Below are 25,022 nucleotides of genomic sequence, written 5' to 3'. Positions count from 1 at the left end.
AGGTTCCTTAAATATTGAGACTGAGGTGAGGGGTATGTGTAACAATTAACAATTAAAAATCAGGGGAGTTATAAACAAATACATGATAGGGAATGAGTGTAAACCCACTAAGGTTGCTCACATGCCAGATACAGAGTTTTTGGATTACCTATTGAACAGACATAAGATGTCAGATAGGATGGTATTGAAGGTGGTAAAAATACCCCCACCACACTATATCAATTTCCTTAGGAATTAAAGACCAGCCACTATAATAAAATTTAATTTTGCAATTATTTCCATGTAATGTTATTATATAATGCTAAGTATGGTGGCCGGTCGTTCTCATAGTAGAAATTATAATAACTTGGATATATTTAAAAAGAAATAAAAAATAAATTTCATTAAATATAAAAATAAATTGATAAACAATAAAAATAAAATAATAAACAATGAAAAATATTTCGTTATAATTAAATTACAAATTTTATTTTGAAGGTAAAATAAAAAATAGATTTAAGTCTTTAGATCAAAGTACATTTTAAAAATATAGAGACGGAAAATTATTTGTATGGTGAACTTTGAAATTAATTTGCAATTTTACTATAAAAGCAATCCGTAATGCCCTGGCCGGTCGTTCTCATTTGAAAACATTTCGCAAAATGAAATGTTCCAAGCGGCCGGTTGTTCTCATAGCCCGCGATATTCCTCGATGAATACGTTGTACTTCATATTCTGTTGTCATGGGCTATCCGCTAACCGACTTGCAACAGGAGCAGATAATTTCAATAATTCCCGCCACTTTCCGTCATTAATATTTTGTCAATCCGCGTTTATAAAAGAAATTTCACAGAAACTTTACAAGGAAGAGTCGGGTTTGCTTCACCTATTTACATCGTAATATGCCTCCCAAAAGACATCAAGCATGGGCTGAACTGCACAACAAAATGAAAAGCAAGCGAAGCAAGGCTAGTAATGATCAACGGGGAAAAAAGACAGGTTCCGCACCGCATGAACTAATCGTGCAGCGTCTAGCAGCCGAACCAGATCACAAGCAAACATACAAAGCAGTCCAACCAAGGGAGTTTGTGGCCTACGAGTATGAGGATTTGAGCCTAACAAATCTTAAAAAAGCTTGTGCAGCCCATTTCCACCTGCCAGCGAGCTCGTGCGACGTACTGGTAACGAATAAGGGGCCGTCTTGTACGAATATCAACCAAATTCCTCACAGGAAGGACAAGGTACTGGAAGCTATATGTGGATACCATGGATACCATGGCATTGCACCATACCCCAAGGGTGGTGCATTAAATTATGTGATTATATTCATGACATATAATATTACCATTTTCCTTCTATCAGGTTTACCTTGTGCGGTTTATGGTCACAGAACAATTAGGTGATGGGTATCCGGATAGCCCAGAGGTTTCAGATCCTAAAGATATGGTGTTTGGGCCAATAAATGTCAGTAAGACACCAGACACTGAGGATACCCACTATCCAAATTCAGTTTCAATAGACTTGTTGCTAAAAGCTGGACAACTTGTAAAACCTAAGATGAAGAATCAGGTATCATTAAGGTTAGAAAAGTTCCATCTTGATGAGCAAGAATGGGTGTCTTTAGAAAACTCTCTTGATTTATTGGTGGACTCAGAGAAATTTTCTTCTGGTGGATTCAGGGATGCATTTCTTGGAGTGACAAAAGATAAAGAGAAATGGGTAATCAAGAAATACCATGAAAAGGCTGTCAATGTAATAACAGGTACACTCAATTCAACTGTTGAAGACCATACTCGAAAGCAAATACAAATGCATTCGGTTGCAAGGCATTTAACTAAAGTGTTTAGCAACAAAGTCCCACAAGAATTTGGCGAATGCTTCACTTTTAACCGAGCCTACTACACAGTTTACCAAGGGCAACCTGCAACTGTTGAAGAATTTGTTGAAGGAACATTCCGAAAATATGTCAACAACAATGGAAAAGTGTGCAGACCTGAGGTTGGTTACATTACTTTATTTTTTAGTGAATTTGCCAACTGTCATGATGTAGTTACATGCATATATATATTATGTTATATTATGAGATTAACATGTGTAGATGTTCAATGGCAAAATACAGAGTACTCAAACACATTTCTTTATATACTAAAAGTCTAAAAATATACAACATATAGTACATATGACTATAGCTTCTATATTTGTAAATAGGTTTGCAATGCTGACATGATGACAATTATTGACAAGGCTGAATGCCTAGTGCATTATTCTCACATTCAAAGTTCCAAGAAACTCATGCTTGTTGATCTTCAGGGTTCAGGTTACCACCTTTATGACCCAGAAATTGCCACTAGTGAATTACGTGCAGAGAGTGGTGAAGCTTACTTTTGCTGTGGCAATATTTCCTTTATAAGTATTGAAGAATTTCTGGATGCACACATCTGCAACAAGTTTTGCAATATGATCAATGAACTTAATACCAGCAGCTGATGAGCAAAAAGGTTTGGACAGATACTATTCTGAAAGTTGGCAGTGTCTAACTCGCAATCCTACATTGAAAAAACCTGTCCCCATCCAGGTGTTACTTCACGTTATTAAAACACAAAGCACTGTTCTACTGCCATACATGTAAAGACAGTAAAACACTTAAATTTTGGTTAATATTTATAGATTGCAAGCTGTAATATTTCTTATGTTGCTCAGGATGGAAGTCTTCCCATTCCTTGTCTTTTTACAAATATACTATTATTGTTCAAAAAAATCACTATAGAGTTGCTATTTGTGTACATTTGTAGCATTTTTGTAGACTTGAATGGACAGCATGCAGGCTCTATATCAGGTGCTCTCACTAACTTCTGATAAACTGGCTGATGGCACATTGTAATGTGCCTTCAGAAATAAATAAGCTGTTGCAGCATCATTTGGCTTTACATCATCAATTGCAGGTATAATTCTTTCACATTCTTCTCGTACAGCATGAGTTAAATAATCATCCCCAACACTCATGACTTCAGAGAGATTGGCTGCCTCATCAAGTATTTCTTTTCTTACACTGAAACCTGTTAATCAGATATGTAACAAAAAGTTTCTGATACACCAGGCATAAAAACTAAATTTATATAATTCATGTAGTATGGTATATGAATATGTCAGGCTAGCAATTGTACAGTTTTGATTAAAGCAATTGTACAGTTTTGATTAAAGCAATTGCATATAATTGCATATTGGATATTTCAGGTTTTGCACTTTTCACTGTGTTTATGTAGATAGGGGAATGAAGTGAAAGAAACATACAATTATTTGAGACCAAACAAGGAACACTATATTCTCTTTCTCTTTGTTCACGTACTATCTAAATTTAATACAATTACATACCACATTGCTCGGCTTCATATTGCTCAGGAAATGCATATAAATGTTTTGGTATTCCCTTGGGTAACTGAGCTTCCTTTTGGCATCTTACTCTATGTGAATTCCATATAGTTTCTCTGAACACCTCCAGTTCTTTTCCAATTATTGGTATATAAACAAATGCCAACAAATCTCTGTTAGGGAAAATAGACTTGCATAAGTTTGTAATAAAATGGTTTTTTATTTGTAATAACCACCAGGGCCGTAGCTAGACTGCTTAATTGGGCGGTGTATATTCATATATTTCATGTTTACATATTGTAGGAACAATAGCATACAAAAGTAATTAGTCGTGCATAAGACGAATATATGACATAACTACTCCTACTGGTAATCTCTGGTAGCAGTAAGCAGAATAGAATAATTAAAAGCAGCATTACCTATCAGTTTGATTGTGCTGATCATAGTGGCCTTGTTCTAATAACATTAGTAACTGTCTCTTGAAATACTTCTCGAGACGATGGTGCAACTCGCGCCACCAGCGTTCAATCTGCAATAACATACTCAAATGACATACTGTATTTATTTAATTACTAGACTGTTTTGCTATATATCCAAGTGATCTCATGTATACAGGGTATATCAGAAAAAAGGAGACAATTTTGGAATAGTTAAAAAACTATATATATATATATATATATATATATATTATAATTAAAAACTATATATATATATATATATATATATATATATATATATATATATATATATATATATATATATATATATCGCATAGAATTGTGCAAATATTGGTATGTTAGAATCGTCGGCTCAATGTAACACTAAAAAAAAAAGAAAAGAAATTTCACCTTGTTATTTCAAAATTGTCTACCTTTTTCTGACACACCCTGTATATCTTACCTTGTTGTTGGTTGATGGCCCATAATGTACAGTGTCCTCACCATTTACATTATATTCTTCATCTTGATGCTGCCTTAGAAATGCATGGATAGTGGCCATATGACCTGTTTCAGTTCCCTTGTCAAGCCTCAAGTGATTACTTATTACTGTTAAATAAAGAATATAAAAAAATTGCTTTATTCACCAGATAATTTATGAAAATATAAGGGTGGTAATTTGAGTTTTATGATAAACTAAAAATACCTTACTCTACTCTACCTCTTGATCTGTATAATTGTTCTAGGTACCATCGTCCCACCAGTTTTGGGTCTGAGTTTGATGTCCAAAGCTTCAAATATAATATAGTTGCTAAACACGTCTTGTAGCCCATATACGGCAAGAGGAAAGGTGCCATTCATAAAGCCCATGAGCTTATCATGCCCATCTGCTGAATGGGTATGATTGGATCCCTAAATAGTTGGACAATATGTCATTTAAGAATTATATGCGTATACTGTCTTATTGGCCTACTTGGGGACCTTGGCAAATGAGTAATTAACCAATGGTATCCAATGATGTAAAAGTACGGTGGCACCTCTTCGTCGTTTTTTTTCCCCAACGTTCCCGCGGCGTTCCAGCCCTTCTGGATCGACATAACCCATTATGTCGTGTACTAGGTCTCGGGTACAGCTAAGTTATGTGCTCTCTTATTTTTCGCTGCATCGCCCGATAACCCAACAATTGTCCTGGACCCTCTATCTCTTGACGCACTGCCCTTTCCACGTCTTCGAGTGGTGTATCATACCGAACGTACTTGATATCATAAAACTTCAAACGTCTGCTTAATGTTCCTAAGCTCCACGCGTACTGCGGAAAATCTCGGCGGACAAATCCAAAATCTCTCTACGTGATAGATTTTGCATAACATTTTTCTCTAGAAAAGACTTTAAATCGTCGTCATTTTCCCAATCGTTATTTCGTATATTTCCTTCCGCCATCTTACTTTTTATTGAGTTACTTCCACTGAGCTATATAACTGAGCTATAACAGGTGACGTCAGTGGTTACTTCTGTCACAGGTCACAATAATCGCGGGCTATGAGAACAACCGGCCGCTTGGAACATTTCATTTTGCGAAATGTTTTCAAATGAGAACGACCGGCCAGGGCATTACGGATTGCTTTTATAGTAAAATTGCAAATTAATTTCAAAGTTCACCATACAAATAATTTTCCGTCTCTATATTTTTAAAATGTACTTTGATCTAAAGACTTAAATCTATTTTTTATTTTACCTTCAAAATAAAATTTGTAATTTAATTATAACGAAATATTTTTCATTGTTTATTATTTTATTTTTATTGTTTATCAATTTATTTTTATATTTAATGAAATTTATTTTTTATTTCTTTTTAAATATATCCAAGTTATTATAATTTCTACTATGAGAACGACCGGCCACCATAGCTAAGTACATTATTAATATGCCTTGTTTAGAATTAAAGCTCACCTCCCATACGTAATGTGACTGTTTATAGTTTTTTGCATCCTTCGCATCAATGATTTTGCCAAGATATGGACCAAAGAACTCATGTTTTGGTATTTCACAATTAGCAAACACACCATGACCAGCATTAGGTATAGTGGAGTTTTTAATGAGCAATCCTGGTGGGACAAGGACATCAGCTTTGCTAACTAGTGAAAGAAATGCAGGAATCATGGTTACTATACATTGTATATAATTTCTACATACCTCATCTTTGACTGAAATTATGTAGTTGAGAATAAATATTTACATTTAGAATGATGAATACGGCAGTGGTTGCCTCCTCTGCAGGCACTTAAATGCCAAGCCCTTCATTAATTGGCACAGTACGGTGTAATGAATATAGTTCAGTGGCCATATTTTGTGTCATTTTATAATGATAAACCCTAAGTCACATTAATTTCCACTATTCTCCCTGTGAATTGCTCAAAATGATTGGGGAAAACCCAGAGGTATTGAAGGTAGGTTAACTAATACCTCAAAATGAAACCCATTAAGAAACTATGCAGCAAGACCTTTCAGCTTAATGTTTCGATCATTGTATGAAATGCACACTTTTATCAGTTTTATGAGCTGATTGCACTGAGTTGGAATATGTCATCATACAAAAAGAAAACTAAAGAGTACAAAATTTTAGGATTTTGATATTCATTGTCCTTTGCCTTAATGGGTAGGTTGGCCTGCACAAAGGTACAAAGGGCACCTTAGTACTGATTGGTAGACAGGTTCTGGCAAGGTAACAAGTGCTACAAACACGTTCATATTTGTGGTCTGTTTAATAAACTTTACGGAAATTAGGCAACTAAAAGTGAAGAAATATGTTTTGTGGGAAATTTAGGCAATTCATAAATTTCATGGAGACTGAACTGATCTCTAACCCCCCATAGATATAGCTAATCATTTTGCATACGACACGTATTTTCACATACGTCTTTCAATGTCATTCTTTGAGAGATCATCGCCATAAATATACTTCAATTCAATTGCCTTTCTCGCCGTCCTGGTTCCCACAGCCAATGGGCCATTGGCAGACTGAGAATGGGCAGGAATAGAGCTTGCATTTAGCCTCTTTTTGTCCTCGGCTGTAGTAAGAAGGTCGCCCTCGCTCAAGTAGCATTCCAAATCACTTTCCTCGGAGAAGTCTGCTTGTATTCCGACTTCAGAGGTGGAAATGCATGTGCCACGATCTCGGATTCCTTCGGGTTCTAATAAGTTGGAATATAAGTATAAATACATTTGATACATTATTTAAAATTGCAACACAACTTACACAAGTGTCACAGACTTCACTCTTCAGTATCTCCGAGTATATGGCTTACCTCGCTCAGCAAAGGTCGATTGTATACGATCAATACCGACTTCGACTGCGGAGTTCTCCATGCCTTTCATCTGCGAAATTGCTCTCTATTTAGCCTATTATTACGACCACAATCTCTCGCCTTCCGTATCATAAATGTACTTTCAGCTGCTCGAGAAATGCTGTTTGGAACGTGCACCTCGTGCTTGCCTCAATGGGCACGTGATCAGTATTGGAAATTGTACATATATTAACATATTAATTTGATACACTTCGTATACGAGACGTCACATCTGCCCTCCCGCCGTTTCACAGCGAGCGAGACCAGTATAATCGATAAAAAGGAAACAAGGAATCATCAAGCCATGCTAACATATGCAATGTAGACTATGTAGTATATACATTTTCGAACCTCATCTCTTTCTAAATGCAAATTTTTGTAACTGTATATGGTCCTGTGCTTTACTTGCTTTACTTGCTTTACTTGCCCCGCTAGCAATCGTAGCCTGCAATTGGTGACTGGTCCTTGGTGCCGGTTAGTTATTATCTTTCTCAGGCAGTTCATACACAAACCTCGACAACTTATTGTAGAATACTACCTTTACTGGACCACCACTTTTGACTGAGATATCTTTTTCAGGTAGTTCAGACACAATTGTGTCCCACAACACCTTATTGTAGAATACTACCTACACTGGACCACCACGTTTGAGATGTCTTTCTCAGGTAGTTCAGACACAAACCACGACAGCTTATTGTAGAATACTACCTACACTGGACAAACAAGTTCAGTAAGTTATCTTTTCACTTTTTCAGTGCTAATAAAGAGAACTATAACTCTATGATCACGTAGATTCCCGCTGGGCGAAGAGAAGAAAGAAAATAAACGGCGCGTAAAATTCGTCGAGACAGTCGAGTGTGTGCAAATGAGCGCCCGCATGCTGGGTTAAAGTTTCCGCTATTTATGACTAACTTCCCGCTCTACCCGGGCGGGCGGGTGCATAGCGTGCAGGCCATCTTTGCGCAAGGCATGTGACTTCTCACGTGATGTCGGAATATTCAATTAAACTTTAATGCATCTTATCGGTTATTCAAGAGCATCTGTCAGAAATCGAAAAACATTTCCCCTTTTGGGGCTAAATGCAGCATTCGAGCATTTACCCATATACTGATACTTGACATGCATGCTGATCTCAATATAACCATCTCAATACTGAGAACCTTTGTTTCCCGAAGAGTTTTCTTGGTGATAAAGTGCTGTAGTGCAGGGTATTTCTGCAGTTCATCCCGTTGAATGCTTGAAGTGGGCCTTCAATTAATCTCAAAACACAACATATTCTCAGTGCCATTACACCAAATTACTTCCTATCTTAACGGCCTAACTCAAGGTTTAAAAAACGCTGTTATACAATAAATCTTTACATACAATGGTACTTGCTCATCTACGCTTTTCCTCAACGCAATTCCGTTCGCCGACAAACACTGACAAGTGCCCTGTTTTTTGCCCGGATTTAATTTCCTATTTTATGACGAGACAATCGTTGAGTGGATAATCCGTCAGGCGCCGAGGATGACACGAAGTACAAACAGGAGAGTCGAGGAGATCTCAATAACGTATCTGTCATCACAATAAGTCCCCCGCCCGGAGACCAAAACCTGCCAATCCAGTGTAGCTACGTCAATGAATATAAACCTATCAATGGAGAAATCCATGTGTACTGCGTTAATTATCTTTACAAACTACTTCAAAGCTAATAATCTTATGGTTTGTTGATTTTCTTGGCCAAAATAGCCTATGCTTAATTTCAGCCTTGGATCCAGCCATCTCCACACCAAACGTTTTTCAGCTCTGAACCTACGTATGTTGGTTTCGAAACGGAAGAGACTAACCAACGGATGTTTTCTATAATATTGTATTGGCAAAAACAACCTTGTTATTTTCCGCAGCCACAACCGCTAAACCAAAATGCGTAAGTTTAGTCAGCAAATGCGCAATGCGGTTTCCCAGCCTAACCTAGCAATGTCCGTTGCGCAAAACAACATTTCCAGATCCATTGCACGTTCCGGTATCGCTCTGCATAAATATAAGAGACTCAAGCAAACTTCAGTCAGTGTTTAACGTGGACCTGCTTGTGAGTAAGCAACTGTCGTTGGTGCCTTTATAAAATAATTGGCGCGTCAATATCTATTCACGTTGGTACTCTAGAAATCTACATACTCTACGCTATTTTTCTATAAAGGTTTGGTGCGTGCGCAAACCAAATTCGAACCGATATCCAGTCGATTCTCAATCGATTTCCAGTCGATTCTCAATCGATCTACAGTCCGTTTCCAGTCGTATTATCTACGGACAATCGTTTCTAGCTCGACTGTGTTATCCCAACGACGAGTTCGTGTTTGTCAGTCTATACCTGTAGTATCGTTGATTTATATTAAATCCTCAGAACATTGTTATCAGAATCGTCTGTCGAGTTCGTTTTGTTATCCACGCACCCGTCTAGTTAGTAGTTTCGTTTGGATTATCGTTGCTATTCAAATTCTGTTCAGACGAAAGCTACATTTTAGTTCGAATTTGATGCACTGTCAAAAGGAATTCGACGAATTTGTTACTGGTCAATTGAATGCGTCACGACTGTGTTGACAGCTTGTGATCCGATCCGATTAGCTACCGCAATCATAAATCAATTACCACCTTCTTATCCACGAAGCTTAAAGAAAATCTACAAATGGCTGAGAAGGCACGTTCAATAGAACAATTTAAGAAAGCGCGAAGTACCGCAAAATCAAAAATCACCAGAAAAATAAACACAATCAAAGGGTTTATGCAAAACCAAGATAACTTAGCTGTTGTCAAGGATCAATTAGGAGAACTGCACGATGAACTAAAAGCGTTCAAAGGCGTACACGAGGCCTACCATAGTCAGTTAGAATCTGATGTCGACTTGCGTGAATCAGATGACTACCGTCGTTCTGTCGAAAGAATTGCGAGGGATTTCGAACACGAGACAGGCATATGGCTTGCTGAAATAGCTCAAGAGATAGAAAAATCCTTCAAGCGTCAATCCGACTCTGAACTTGTGAACATTCAACCAGAAGACTCGATAAGTCAAGTGGGATCCCGTGCTTCGTATCGTACGCGCTCAACTTGTGGGTCGAAGACAAGCGTAACCAGCGCGAGAGCAAGAGCTGCTGCTAAAAGGGCTGCCCTACAAGTCGAAGTAGAACTTCTCGAACGTTTGCAGCAAATCGAAATGGAAGAGCTTGCTCTTCAGCAACGGAGGAAACAGCTTCAGTTACGTGGGGAGATTGCAGCAGCCGAGGCTGAAAGAGAAGTCTACGAGAAGGCCGAATCCGAAACACGAAGTGGAAGTTTACCCTCTCAAGTTAGAAACTTACAAGCGAGAAAACTCGAACCTGAAGTAACAACAGCCAAAGTTGAACACAATGAACTTAATACGACCCCAGCTCCACCTAAACTCTCGATGTCAAACTCCACACCTGTTTCGGCAAACAGTACTTTGAATAACTTCCACGAAGAGTCCTTTAAGAAACTGGTCGAAGTGCAAGATCAACAGAGTCATGCCCTTCAACTACTTATACAACAGCAACAGCAGGGAGTTAAAGCCCTAACCCTTCCTCAACCAAGCATGCAAGTATTCAGCGGTAACCCCATAGATTATTGTGATTTTATCCGTTCTTTCGAGCATCTTATCGAGGCTAAAACTACAAGTTCAAGTGCTCGACTGTATTACCTGATCCAGCACACGTCTGGTGCTGCACAAGAACTAATGAAAAGTTGCCTAACAATGGGAGAAGATGAAGGTTATAAAAAAGCGAGAAAGCTGCTAAAGGAAAGATTTGGACAAGACTATAGAGTTGCTGCTGCACACGTACAGGGGCTTATAAACGGGCCGCAAATTAAGAACGAAGATGGGATCGCCCTACAACAGTTTTCGGTGCAATTGACAAGTTGTACAAACACTCTGGAAAAGATCGGATACTTGGACAGATTGAACAACTCCGATAATCTAAAGAAATTAATCGATCGATTGCCTTATCCAATGAGGATCAAATGGCGAGACAACGTTGATCGGATCGTCGAAAGAGAAGCCAGAGATGTCAGCATTAGGGACGTAAATGACTTTGTCACCGCAAAGGCAAGAGCTACGACCCATCCCATCTTCGGGAAGATTTCCACCGCCGAGAAGGCACCGAAGTTCCAAAATCCGAAGATGAAAAGAAATGGAGGAGCCGCAGGGTTTTCGAGTCAGACTACCAAACAAACGCTGAAGTGTCCGCTTTGTGGGTCAAACCATTGGTTATCTCGCTGCGACAAATTCCGAAAGCAATCGCTGGAGGAACGACAAAAATTCGTGAAAGAAAAGAAGCTCTGTAACAACTGTCTCTCAACTGGTCACTTCGTCCGTTCTTGCACCAAACAAAGCTTCTGTAAGGTGCAAGGTTGTACCGGAACCCATTCAACATTCCTCCACCCAAAACTCGCTGAGGACAAGCGTGAAAGCGAAGACTCGAAGAGAAACGAGAATAAAAGGATTCCAGAAGATCAAGGTATTAAAGACGCCTCAGATGGAGCAACCAACGGTTACGTAAAGTCACGGATCCCAAAATACAACTCTGTGACAGGTCTCGCGGTCGTTCCAGTCAAGGTGAAAGTAGCCGGGAGTTCTAGGACAGTAGAAACATATGCATTTCTAGATTCGGGATCCAACACCACGTTTTGTACAGACACCCTGTTGAAGAGACTCGGCGCGAAAGGGAAAAAGACAAAATTAACGCTCACGACAATAAAGGCGAAAATGAACCAATCGAATGCTCCTTTGTCAGTTTGGAAGTCTCCGATATGGAAGGAAACGCCGACATCAAGCTACCCATGGTGTATTCGAGACCCAGCTTACCGATCCCATCTGAAGCGATTGGTAAACAAGAAGACGTCGACAGGTGGCCCCACCTGAGCGGAGTCAAAATTGCCACGATCGCCCAGGACGTAGGTCTGCTAATTGGAAGCGACGTTCCCTCAGCGTTACAGCCTATTGAAGTAAGAGAAAGCAACGGCGAAGGACCATTTGCAACTCGAACAGCTCTCGGATGGACATTGAACGGTCCATTGGGAAGAGAATCAACAAAAACTCCAACTGTGAATTCAATACAAGCTGACAGCAAACTAGATCGACAATTTGAACGTTTTTGTAACCTCGAGTTTAACGATAACCAGTACGATCCAAACCCAACGATGTCTCGAAATGATCTGAAAGCCCTTGAGATCATGGATGAAACTGCGAAGTTAGAGAACGGTCACTACGAGATGGCTCTGCCATGGAAAACATATCCACCAAATCTGCCAAACAACCGAGTTCAAGCCGAAAGTCGACTTCAGCTCTTGAAGAAACGATTGCGGAAAAATCCAGATCTGCACACCAAGTATAAGGGATTCATGTCTAATCTCTTAACCAACAATCACGCAAGCAAGGTTGTTGATCATAATGGTGGTCCGAAAGGAATGGATTGGTACCTTCCTCATCACCCGGTATTCCATCCTCAAAAACCTGATAAAGTCCGAGTGGTCTTCGATTGCTCTGCAAAGTATAACGATACTTCCTTGAATGACCAGCTGTTACAGGGGCCGGACCTTACCAATTCACTCATAGGCGTACTAACTCGTTTCCGGCAAGAAGCCGTGGCATTCATATCCGACATTGAAGCCATGTTTTATCAAGTACGCGTAAGACCAAGCGACCGCAATGCATTACGTTTTCTATGGTGGCCAACGGCGACTTGGATAAACCACCTGAAGAATATCGAATGAATGTGCACCTATTCGGCGGCGCATCAAGTCCAAGTTGCGCTAACTATGCGCTGAAGAAAACGGCAACAGATAACGTTGAACATTTTGATGAGAAAACTGTTGAGACCGTTCGACGCAATTTCTACGTAGATGATTGTCTAAAATCAGTCGCTGACGAAAACGAAGCCGTCAAACTCGCAAAGGATTTACGAGATATGCTCGCGCGGGGTGGCTTCAAACTCACGAAGTGGGTTTCCAACTCAAAGAAAGTTCTAGAATCGGTACCAGAATCTGAAAGAGCGGCAAAAGTAAAGAACCTAGATTTCGATCAAACCTCCATCGAAAGAGCTCTTGGTGTCGGGTGGAAGTGTCATCCGACACATTTGGCTTCTCAGTCGTTATCAAGGATCGACCCTCGACTAGGAGAGGTATACTTTCGGTCGTTAGTTCTGTCTACGACCCTTTGGGTTTTGCTGCTCCTTTCATACTAATTGCAAAACTGATTCTGCAAGATCTTTGTCGCTCGAAGCTCGATTGGGATGACCAGATCCCTGAAGAACATCTAAACCGTTGGCAAGCGTGGCTGATTGATCTTCCTAACTTGGAAAAGTTAGCCATTAATCGTTGTTTTAAACCAAAAACTGCGAATCAGCCAGGAATCAACTCCATTCAACTTCACCATTTCTCTGATGCTTCAGAATGGATACGGGGCAGTGACGTATCTCAGGACAGAAAACAGCTCGGGTGAAGTGACGTGTTCATTCGTCATGGGAAAATCAAGGCTACCCATTAAACCTGTAACGATTCCACGAATGGAACTGTCAGCTGCCGTTGTTTCAACGAAATTAGAAAGAATGGTAAAGAATGAACTTACTCTACCTATCGATCAATCGTATTTCTGGACAGACAGTACATGCGTTTTACGTTATATAGAAAATACAGAGAAACGTTTTCAAACTTTCGTTGCTAATCGAATAGCTTCGATACACGATGCTTCTACACCCAATCAGTGGAACTACGTTGACACTGAGTCGAATCCTGCCGATGACGCGTCGAGGGGAGTTTCAGCCAATTCTCTACAACGTTGGATTGAAGGTCCGGATTTTTTGCGCAAATCTACCGAATCCTGGCCACAAAGACCAGCTGAACTAAGTTCAAACGTACCTGACGACGATCTCGAGATAAAGAAGAGCTCGGTTGTATGTGCAAGCAATTCACCGAAGCCAGCGCAAGAACCGTTTGCGGAAATATTCCAAAGGTTTTCATCCTGGACAAGATTAAAAAGAGTGATCGCATGGATGCTCCGCTTCATCACAAACATACGTCGCCAACAGCCGAATCGAGCCACAGATATTCGAACATCTCCACTTTCCTTGAGAGAATTGGCAAAAGCAGAAAATTGGATCTTGAAGAGTGTACAAGCAAGTTGTTTTGCAGACGACATCCGTCGTCTTCAAAGGCCCTCCGCGTCAAGTAAAACAAGTCATCCAAGCACATCTAACAAGTCCAGTACTTTAGTCAAACTAGACCCAATCATGGAAGAGGGTCTAATCCGTGTTGGAGGTCGTCTCCAACAAGCACCGATCGTATGCGACGCACAACACCAAATTATACTACCCAAGAAACATCATATAGTCTATCTGCTGATCAGATTCTATCACTACATGTCCGGGCATTCAGGCTTGGAATACACCCTATCCTTAATCCGTCAAAGGTTTTGGATCATAAAGGCAAGATCAACCATAAAGAAAATATTGAACGAATGCGTTAGCTGCAAGAAAAGACAAGCATCGGCCGTAGAACAGAAAATGGCAAGTCTACCGAAGGACCGCGTTACGCCGGCAAAGCCGCCCTTTTCATTTACTGGTGTCGATTGCTTTGGGCCATTCCAGATTCGTCGTGGTAGAGGGACAGCGAAACGTTATGGCATCTTATTTACGTGCCTGACACTTCGAGCCATTCACATTGAAGTAGCAAGTTCGCTGGATACAGAATCATTCATCAACGCGTTGAGACGGTTTATTGCGAGGCGAGGCCAGCCAGAGGAAATTCGTTCAGATAATGGGGGGAATTTCGTTAAGGGAGAAAGAGAACTTCGCGAGGAAGTTGAAAAGTGGAACCAGTCTCAGATTCATGATTTTCTTGTCCAAAGAAGTATCAAGTGGACGTTTAACCCACCTGCGGGCTCACATCATGGCGGAGTGTGGGAAAGATGTATTCGCACCGTTCGAAAGGTTATGAGATCAATCACAAGAGAACAAACGTTAGATGAAGAAGGCCTCAACACGCTGATGTGCGAGGTTGAATCGATCGTGAACGGACGACCCCTGACTAAATTATCAGACGATCCACGTGACCTAGAACCCTTAACCCCTAACCACCTGTTACTTTTGCGAAGTGGTACGAAGGTTCCACCAGGCGTTTTCTCCAAGGATGATAGCTATGATAGAAGACGTTGGCGACAAGTGCAACATCTCGCAAATGTTTTCTGGAGGCGATGGATACGGGAATATCTACCCTCACTACAAGAGCGACAGAAATGGAACAAACAGAGACGAAATCTGGCCGTTGACGATGTCGTTTTGATCATGGACGAAAAGACGCCGCGATGCTCATGGCCTCTTGGACGTATACTAGAGGTTTACAAAAATCGGAAAGACGGACTGGTACGTTCGGTGAAGGTAAAGACCAGCACATCTGTGTTTGTGCGACCCGTGGACAAGATCATATTCCTGGAATCCGAGGCAGATACAGTGAACGATAAGTAAACCTTAAAATACCTAGCGCATGCGTCAATTAAGTTTAACGTAGATCACACGGACGGTGATGCTTCTATATAGTTAATGATTATTATCAATTGTTTCGAACCCATGTACGTGTTTGTAAAGGCTAATTTAACGCCTTTAAGGGGCCGGAATGTTGGTTTCGAAACGGAAGAGACTAACCAACGGATGTTTTCTATAATATTGTATTGGCAAAAACAACCTTGTTATTTTCCGCAGCCACAACCGCTAAACCAAAATGCGTAAGTTTAGTCAGCAAATGCGCAATGCGGTTTCCCAGCCTAACCTAGCAATGTCCGTTGCGCAAAACAACATTTCCAGATCCATTGCACGTTCCGGTATCGCTCTGCATAAATATAAGAGACTCAAGCAAACTTCAGTCAGTGTTTAACGTGGACCTGCTTGTGAGTAAGCAACTGTCGTTGGTGCCTTTATAAAATAATTGGCGCGTCAATATCTATTCACGTTGGTACTCTAGAAATCTACATACTCTACGCTATTTTTCTATAAAGGTTTGGTGCGTGCGCAAACCAAATTCGAACCGATATCCAGTCGATTCTCAATCGATTTCCAGTCGATTCTCAATCGATCTACAGTCCGTTTCCAGTCGTATTATCTACGGACAATCGTTTCTAGCTCGACTGTGTTATCCCAACGACGAGTTCGTGTTTGTCAGTCTATACCTGTAGTATCGTTGATTTATATTAAATCCTCAGAACATTGTTATCAGAATCGTCTGTCGAGTTCGTTTTGTTATCCACGCACCCGTCTAGTTAGTAGTTTCGTTTGGATTATCGTTGCTATTCAAATTCTGTTCAGACGAAAGCTACAACGTATTGGTTGGTTTTCCAACCTCTGCCTTCATACTTCATCATTTTTCAAAATAAAATCATTGATTCTAGTCAATAATATAATTGCAAGTTTCCCAACAATTTTTTGCTAGTCTAATCGAAAATTATTATAGCACAGATTATGCGCAGTATAGTACCCAGTGCCTGGCGTCCATGCATAAATTATAATCATAAATCTACCTAAGGACAGTTTAGCGTTTGTGAAAATCAAACGATCACAAAGTGATCGTTTGTACTTCCTTTTAAAAGTCTATCAATATACCGATAAATTCTGTTTGATTTAGATTTCCTATATAAGTAAGTATGTGCCGTATATTGGACCAATATACAAGTCACATTGTCACAAGGCATGCATCAGCATTACCTCGTTCACACGGGAATCAAAATTATTATTATTATTATTATAGCATTTATTTCAACACGATATGTATTTACAGCAAAAGCTGATGGGGTCGTGCACTTATATCCTAACAGTTCAAATTACGCTTACAAAAAACAAATATACAAATAATTTAGTTATTACCCACAATTTTAAGAACCATGCAATGTTTCCAGATAAGAAAATTAGTCAAACATTGTAGCGCTTAAGTACTGTTGTTTATCAATAGTGTTTTTAAAGGTTCCCAAGGATTCTAAATTCCTGGATTCATTACTAAGCTTGTTCCATAGCACTGATCCCTTGTAAGTTATGGATTTCTTCATGATTTCTGTTTTTGGTCTTGGCAAGGATAAACAGTTCCTGTTTCTAAGATTGTATGTGCTGGTTCGTTTAGCAAATTGTTCTTGATTTGGAACTGGAGCATTACCATAATAACATTTGTGTACTAATATTACTAATAACTTTAAGTACGTATTTTTCAATGTTTTCCAGTTGTATTTCGTTCGTACTTCTTCAGTTGGAGTATCCCAGTCTAAGCCAAATATAAATTTGGCCGCTAAACTAAATGCATCATCGGTTCATATGACTAAGGATCTTGTTATATTCACTGGAGTCATCAGAGAACGGAAGATTTTACAGTATGAAAATTTTCCATGCATGCACACAAGGATCAATAATGAGCAAATCCTAAATTCACAAATTTAATCCTTTAGACTAAGGATTACCGTTAGATCTAGGATTAGGGTTAACCCTGATGAACTATAAACCTAAGGCCCAATCCTGACCACAATCCTAACCTAATCTAAAGATTAAATAGGGCATATTAAACATTGAATTATTACCGAAATAAGGCCGGCTAAAGGACTGAAATGAACACATAGGCTGACAAATAATGCGGGTAGAATTTGTCGGCGATTATGTCATTGCTGTTCTATATTTTTAAAATTGTACGTTAACTTGTCGGCGACAAAATTGTAAACGAAATATTGGCTGTCTATGATAAGCGCAGTTATCTCAGTTTCCATATTGCCATCACTATTGAATGGCCAAATTATGGCACGAATATCATATGCACGACCTGGAGATGACTTTACTCAGTTGGGAAATTAGGTCCGATCCCTGTCCGTAAGTCCGTTGCGGCGTTGCCGGAAACTGATCAAGAATTAAAGTGATCTTTCTTCAAGAAGATAATAATATATTACCAAAAAGACAATATCTATGGCATCTATGGACTTGATGTAATATCTGTCGATGGACTTGATGTTCAAACTTATTGAAACCTCAAACTTATAAACATATGGAAAACTGATAGTCTGACTCTGACACAGCAATCTATATGTCTGGAACATCAATTCCATATTGCTACTACTTACTTCTAAATTTTCAAAAGCACCAACTGTGCTTTAATTTGAAAAGAACTCTTTCATACTACCATATATATTCCTTAACTATGCGTTCCCCAGAGGCAAATGAAGAAATGTTTCGCGGCGGATCAAAGCAAGTATTGTCTCCTCCATTGGCAGGTTTAGTCGATCTGAAACGGTAATCGTATGTCAGTTTCCTCTGCTGAGGTTTACCTACGTGCATACTCCTGTCCTGTACGTAATTGGGAAATACTAGTAAACTAAACTGGTTTGCAAGACAGGGAGACGCTTTTACTAACACGAATGACGTACTCCTTTTTTCGCATGAAACAAAGCCATCATTTGGCTCAGACCCTTGTCTTTTTATAACGACGTTTCTTTTTACATACGGTTTAAAAATAAATACAGCAATTTGAACAATGAAATCCATGATTGTGGACCAAATACAAATGCAAGTTCAGATTGGAGAAACACGACGTATTTTTTCACGGCCACGGCAAGGTCATACAATCGCAGTAACATGAGTAATATAATATTGTATAAAAGTACACTTGACTGTGATTGATTTCAGTGCAGTTAATCCTAAACAACAGTGCAAAAAACTGTAATCACAGCGCAAAAATCTGTAATTACAGTGTAAACATCTGTAATCACAGTGCAATTTTCTATAATCACTGTGCAATTTCTGTAATCACAATGCAATTTTCTGTAACCACAATGCAATATTTCTGTAATCACAGTGCAATTTTTTGTAACTAAAGTGCAATTTTTTGTAATCACTGTGAACGAATCAAATTATATACATTATTATTAAGTTATTAATAGCATGGTTTCTTGTTAAATTTGGATATAATATGCACTCGTGAGTTTTTCAAAGATCTTTGAGGTCTTTGAAAAACTCAATGGTGCATGTTATATCCAAATTGCACTCGAAACCATGCTATTACCTATACTAAAATGTATCAGTCCAGGGACGGATATTCATCGCCCGAAATTGAGAATATTCGAGGCTCTTCATCAAGTGTAAAAGCGAAAGTGAGAAAGTGACCGATTCACATTGCAGACAGCTAGCCACAGTGGAACGGACGAACGAACATTTTCCGCAAACGTTACATCTGTGGTTACACAAATAAAAACGTTTTTGGATATTAGCCAAGTTCGTTTGAACTTCGTTACAATCATGAGAGGGGGGCGTGACAAAACGTACGTTTTGAACCTCAAACGTAAGTTTTAAAACCGCACTACGCAAGCTTGAACGCAAATGGTAATAATGCACATGAAAGACACAACTTTGAGGCGATACAACAAATGATGTTTAGCTTGTTTGCCATCGGCAGTTCGTTTACAAGGCGCGGAAGGCGGCTGAACAGTGGTGTGACTTTCTTCTGCGATCTAAAAGACAGGTAAAAGAGGAATCAACATTTGCCAATAATTTGTATTATATTATTTATGCTTAAATAATGAATTGCTCTGAGTATTACTATGGTAGTGAAATATCATATACCGGCAGGTGAACTGTAAACATTGAAGGTTTATCCTTAATCGGCTTAACGAGCGCTGGCAAATTGTGTCAAAGTTTCATTCCATAGTCCGCAATATTGATCATACAATTGATAAACGTTATTTGAACCGTTTTATATTGTGTTAGGTGAAGTGAAATGGTACGACGTTTGTTTCATGGTTTATATTAACTATTAAGTGACCCTTGTGGCTTCGAAGAAACGGCCGATTGAGTAACGTTTCATCGATGTACACTCCATAAATGATGTTTGAGCCCAGATCTTGCCAGGTGTCAGTTGTATTAAACAAGTAGTCAATTAATCGTAGTTAGCACCAAAATATACAGATATTTTGATTGTTTGGTTCCGCCAATAATTGTAGTTAAAAGTTAACCACCTTTTTTCCCTTTTTTTTACATGTAAATACTTTCACAATTTACTTTGCTCTACTTTATCGTATCCTATCCTATTCCACCCCACAATATCATGCTTATTTTCTTACTGACCCCTGAATCTGTCACATTCAGTCAGTGACATTTTTAGATCAGTGGCCAGGATAATTTCTAAAATACCTACTTGGAAAGATGGGCACTCTAAAGTCTATTATGACACTAATGGCACCACGGAAAAAAAAACTTTTCTAACGTTTTACACTATTAGTAAATATTATGTAAACACATTAGCAAACCATAGCGATTCATTTATAGGAAAGTTGAAAAGAAATCATGAAGAACGAGGGCTTTGCGATGTCAAATACAGCTTTGTCTTTGGGAGGCGGAAGTAATGTGGAAAGGTGAGGTGGAAAAAATTCAAGCCAATTTTGCTAACCAGGCCAATTTTGACCATGAAATCCGAATATTTATGCGAATAACCTAATAACAGCTTCTTGAGTTCGCTGGACTTTCGATGCATGTTCTTAAAAAAATCTTACCTTTAAACATGAACATTCCCTTCTTATTCAATATTCATTTAGTGGTTACAGGTCAAATAGCAAGAAGGATCTTCTCATTTCGTTTGTCGTCATCGTAATCTTGCTTGCTGCTGTCATCGCATTGGCTGTCCTCTACGCGAATAAGGATTCAGATTCAAATGAGTCCAGCGGTCAAACAGGGAAAAATAATGGTGCTGATAGTCCAACAAGTACTGCGTCACCAAGTGGGAGACCAACCCCCACGACATACAAATCCACGCCCCCAAGGACTACCATCCTCTCCCCAACAAAACAAACCACCTCCACGAGTGTCAACTGCTCACAAACACCCACAGACTCCCCTCCCCCAGGACCATCGGACAATCCGGAGGTAAGTTGGAACAATTGAAAAATGCCAGAATATTCTCCACGGAGACGATCATTTGAATGAGAGAATGAGAAAAATGGTTCCATTCTTTTCTTTTGAATTTCAACAGCATAAATACTGAATCTCAATTGAAAAGAAAATACGCAAATATTTCGCTGGTTTTCCAAGTGGAAACGCAGCCTTATGTTGTGCATGTTTGGCGAATATGAAAATAAATGAGGCTTTTACCTGTTGATTTATCAGCTTTTATCCTCGCCAAGATACTCGTGGCGGCCCGTTTTGTAAATATAGCACAGACATCCAAGTTCTGAAAAGATCCTGATAATCTTGAAAAGAAAGTTACGCTCGTAGCCTGCTGAAGTTGCATTACTTTTTCTACATGACGCGTGTATATGAAACGAAATTCACAGTGAAGGTTGCAAGCGTACATTTTGATTATTATTTCAAATGATTTATGTAAGATGAAGCTTTTCGTTTCAACATTCAATCCGCATAGCCTTAATACTAGCGAAACCGCCAAATCTTTCAGTCATTTTAGGCGTTTTGAACCACACAACTATCGGGTTTATTGTTTGTTATTTATCGCTGGCCTGAGAAACATACTCGGTTCAGCGAAGTTAGATACATGTATGTACAACCTCTGAACGACTAGAAGCAGGAATCTAGGTCACCATTCTATTCCTGAAATTTTCAGATATTCATGTTAATTATGATCGCACTTAAATTAATTTTGTTACGAGACAATGTGTGTTACGAGCACACGAGTGCTTGGTTACCAAGCAGCCGTTTGCTCAGTAGAAATTATAATAATTAACAACAGGGGCCGTACAATGAATCCGCGGTGTCTGCTGATGACGTGAGATGTTCAAAGATTGGAGTTGAAATTCTCAAAAGAAACGGCTCGGCGGTAGACGCAGCCATTGCTGCTCTATTCTGTATCGGTGTGGTTAATATGCATTCAGCTGGCATTGGAGGTGGAGCCGTAATGGTTGTTTATATCAAGGAAAAAAGAACTGCCGAGTATTTTAACTTTAGAGAAAAGGCACCTGGATTGGCAAACGAGAGCATGTTCGTGAATGATACGACCTCTGCGTCTAAGACAGGTGACATGTTGTCTTCTTGCTACTTACAAATAAACAAATAAACTACAGCTACAACTGACAAGCAAACGGAAAGAAAACAACAAACATGAAATTTGACCCACAGCTAAATAATTGTTAAAGCAGTAAATTCTTATAGGTGGTTTGGCAATTGCTGTGCCGAGTGAGGTGAAAGGAATGTACGAAGCTCAAAAGAAATATGGAAAACTGGACTGGAAAGAGCTCGTTAAACCTGCGATGAACCTAGCAAGAGAAGGTTTTATTATCAGCAAAGCACTGGACAACGCTATTAGAAGCGAAGAGGAAGAAATCAGAAAACGTGAAGGGTTAAAGTAAGTTTGTAAGTCTTGACAAAGGAGCTAAAAACAGGTGCATGTGGAATTTCCGTGTGCAAACTTCCTGGCCTTTTCTTTCCACTCTCAGAGAGCTTCTGGTGAAGGAAGATGGTTGTTTAAAGAGACTGGGCGACAGATTGGTCAACAGAAAGCTCGCTGTAACATTAGAACGAATAAGTTACGATCCTTTATCGTTTTACGAAGGATCCCTTGCAGAAGATATCGTTAACGATATTGATTCAAATCGTGGTATCATCACTGCAAAAGATTTGAACGATTATAATGTTGAAGTTGAGACAGCACTCAATGCCAGTGTTGGGGATTATCAGCTGCATACATCTGGTCTACCGTCCAGCGGTATCTTGATTGCGTTCATGCTCAATATACTGAAAGGTTTGTAAATGTACAAAATAGGATTTTGTCAAATAGTTGTAGAGGTCCAGTAAGGATCATCTCTTTAGTGTTACTACAAGAAGAAACCTAAGCTAAACTAACTTTGTTTATACTGAATAGCTCTTAACATATTTACTTTCTCACATTTAGGCTACAATTTCACTACCGAAAGCGTATCAAGCAATTCAAAAACAGCGAATGTTTATCACAAGATTATTGAAACTTTCAAATATGCCTACGCAAGGCGTGCGTTGCTAGGCGACAAAAACTTTCTAAATGATACACAGGTTAGTATGGAGAATGTAACACATGTCAGCTATACAAAGTCAAAATGCTTCCTAAAGTTGCAAGTGAAGAATGCCATGGTTTTTACGTCTATTTAAGATCATAAAGGACCTTTTAGATGAGGATTACGCGAAACGAATTCGTATGAACATTACCAATCAAACATATCCCGACGCTAGGCACTATGGCGGATATTATGCAAATTACGATCCCCCGGGGACATCTCACTTGTCAGTTCTAGCGCCGAATGGAGACGCAGTGTCAGTTACCAGTACCATCAACACTTAGTAAGTTAATATTTATCAAATTTAACCCACGTGGACACTTCAGATCACTCCAGATGCAACTAAGACCAGAGTACCAAAAGACAACATGTTTGCTACATGGAACACAAGTAATGGAGGATTAAGTACTCCGGCCACTAGGGGGTTCAGAGAATAGTATCCCCGCATTGGGGTGGTCTATGCTTTTCCGCAATTATTTTTAAAAATTGGCAAGATACAGGATATCTAAACTACAAACTATCTACATTTAAGTTACTAAAATATCAAATTCCAACAAATAATTAATTCTAATTTAATACCATTTAATATTTTTTTCATGTCAGTTTTGGTTCGAAAGTGCGTTCGACAGTGACAGGGATAACGTACAATAATGAGATGGACGATTTCTCAACACCCGGATTGACCAATGCATACGGAGTTGAACCGTCTCCTAGTAATTTCATCGCGCCTGGCAAACGACCAATGTCGTCCATGAGTCCTGTCATTTTAACAAACAGAACAAGTGGGGATGTCGTGTTTATTGCAGGGGCATCTGGGGGTACGAGGATCACCACGGGTACTGCATTGGTAAGGATGTTTAACCATACCATACGCATACCATGTTACACCACACTTGCCAAACCAGACTATTAATATGTTAATTTCTAATATTTAAACTAAATCTAGGTAACGATGAACAAAATATGGTTTGGTCGTAACACAAGTGAAGCCGTTACCATGCCTCATTTCCACAACCAACTTCTTCCTAATTACACAGCTATAGAACAACCACCTCGCAACCTGTCACCATATATCATCAAAGAACTGAAAGGCTATGGACACACCATCGAAACCAAATCTTTCCACTGTGTTGTGCAAGCAATTTCCAAGGAGTTAGATGGAAAAATCTTCGCCAAGTCTGATCCAAGAAAAGGCGGGTCCAGTTTTGGATTCTAAGATAATGTCATACTAAAATATCCTACATTTTATAGGCGAAAGACTTTGATAACTTATAATTACATCATGGATAAAACTAATTCAATCATTGAATCGAAACAATCAATAATGCGAAGCCTATTTTCTCTCCCACGATCACAGAATTCTGTGAGTAAACTATGACACTATTTGTATATAAAAACGCCATAGTTAGCAATTGAAATACGCTGTTGAAAGGATGTAGTTTTTTGTGCAAAGCGTCTGTCTGTACACGATAACCTCTGTACAGTTTATATGAATTGGCTGGCATGAACTTGCAGTGACATGTGTGCGTGCAATATGCACCAGTGTACGCTAGTCTTTAGTCTTAATTTTAATTTATTTCCGCTTAGCTCTGTGTTAATTTCTCCTGTGAAGATATTTCTTTTTCCATGTTTGTACTAGTATGAAACCGTTGAACTTTTCTAGCAAACTTCGGTTATCAAGACGGCGACAAATCTGCGTGAATATAGTTTCCAGGACCAAATAACATGTTGGCAGTTGGAAACAGTTGGTCACAGTGATCTTTCTAGCCTGTGAATAACAGAATCTATTTATACGCTTGTTCCACGGTGGGGGGAAACTTTCTGTTATTCGCAGGCTATGATCTTTCGGGGGTATAGCTT

The 25,022-nt window shown here is 39.2% G+C and overlaps 2 protein-coding genes and 1 pseudogene across 2 annotated transcripts; 2 read left to right on the top strand and 1 right to left on the bottom strand.

The window, feature by feature from the left end:
- The first annotated feature begins 580 nt into the window (after nucleotides 1-580).
- LOC114531260 (transient receptor potential cation channel subfamily M member 6-like) lies at nucleotides 581-2,486 on the top strand. The gene is made up of 3 exons (XM_028552900.1): nucleotides 581-1,220; nucleotides 1,342-1,977; nucleotides 2,188-2,486. The coding sequence occupies exons 1-3, from the start codon at nucleotides 882-884 to the stop codon at nucleotides 2,464-2,466; spliced, it is 1,254 nt and encodes a 417-aa protein (XP_028408701.1). The 5' UTR covers nucleotides 581-881; the 3' UTR covers nucleotides 2,467-2,486.
- A 91-nt stretch (nucleotides 2,487-2,577) lies between these two features.
- LOC114531259 lies at nucleotides 2,578-7,768 on the bottom strand (annotated as a pseudogene).
- A 12,704-nt stretch (nucleotides 7,769-20,472) lies between these two features.
- Nucleotides 20,473-24,378, top strand: LOC114531296 (glutathione hydrolase 1 proenzyme-like). The gene is made up of 9 exons (XM_028552929.1): nucleotides 20,473-20,540; nucleotides 20,721-21,048; nucleotides 21,866-22,148; nucleotides 22,285-22,477; nucleotides 22,569-22,873; nucleotides 23,024-23,160; nucleotides 23,258-23,445; nucleotides 23,766-24,009; nucleotides 24,109-24,378. Exons 1-9 carry the CDS (start codon nucleotides 20,473-20,475, stop codon nucleotides 24,376-24,378), a joined length of 2,016 nt encoding a protein of 671 aa, XP_028408730.1.
- The last annotated feature ends 644 nt before the right edge of the window (nucleotides 24,379-25,022 follow it).

Source organism: Dendronephthya gigantea, unplaced genomic scaffold (assembly GCF_004324835.1).
Source record: "Dendronephthya gigantea isolate DGI-Jeju-01 unplaced genomic scaffold, DenGig_1.0 000070F, whole genome shotgun sequence".
Taxonomy (NCBI): Eukaryota; Metazoa; Cnidaria; class Anthozoa; order Malacalcyonacea; family Nephtheidae; genus Dendronephthya; species Dendronephthya gigantea.
The sequence above is the reverse complement of the archived record's forward strand: the minus strand, read 5'-3'. Positions and strand labels throughout refer to the sequence as shown.

What these genes read in the sequence shown, in the direction of transcription:
- LOC114531260 (XM_028552900.1), top strand. Translation starts at nt 882, where the DNA reads ATGCCTCCCAAAAGACATCAAGCATGGGCTGAACTGCACAACAAAATG. An exon ending in TTCCTCACAGGAAGGACAAG is followed by an intron (nt 1,221 to 1,341) that starts GTACTGGAAGCT and finishes TCCTTCTATCAG; the next exon opens with GTTTACCTTGTGCGGTTTAT. An exon ending in GAAAAGTGTGCAGACCTGAG is followed by an intron (nt 1,978 to 2,187) that starts GTTGGTTACATT and finishes ATTTGTAAATAG; the next exon opens with GTTTGCAATGCTGACATGAT.
- LOC114531296 (XM_028552929.1), top strand. Translation starts at nt 20,473, where the DNA reads ATGAAGAACGAGGGCTTTGCGATGTCAAATACAGCTTTGTCTTTGGGA. An exon ending in CATGCTCAATATACTGAAAG is followed by an intron (nt 22,874 to 23,023) that starts GTTTGTAAATGT and finishes TCTCACATTTAG; the next exon opens with GCTACAATTTCACTACCGAA. An exon ending in TCACCACGGGTACTGCATTG is followed by an intron (nt 24,010 to 24,108) that starts GTAAGGATGTTT and finishes AACTAAATCTAG; the next exon opens with GTAACGATGAACAAAATATG.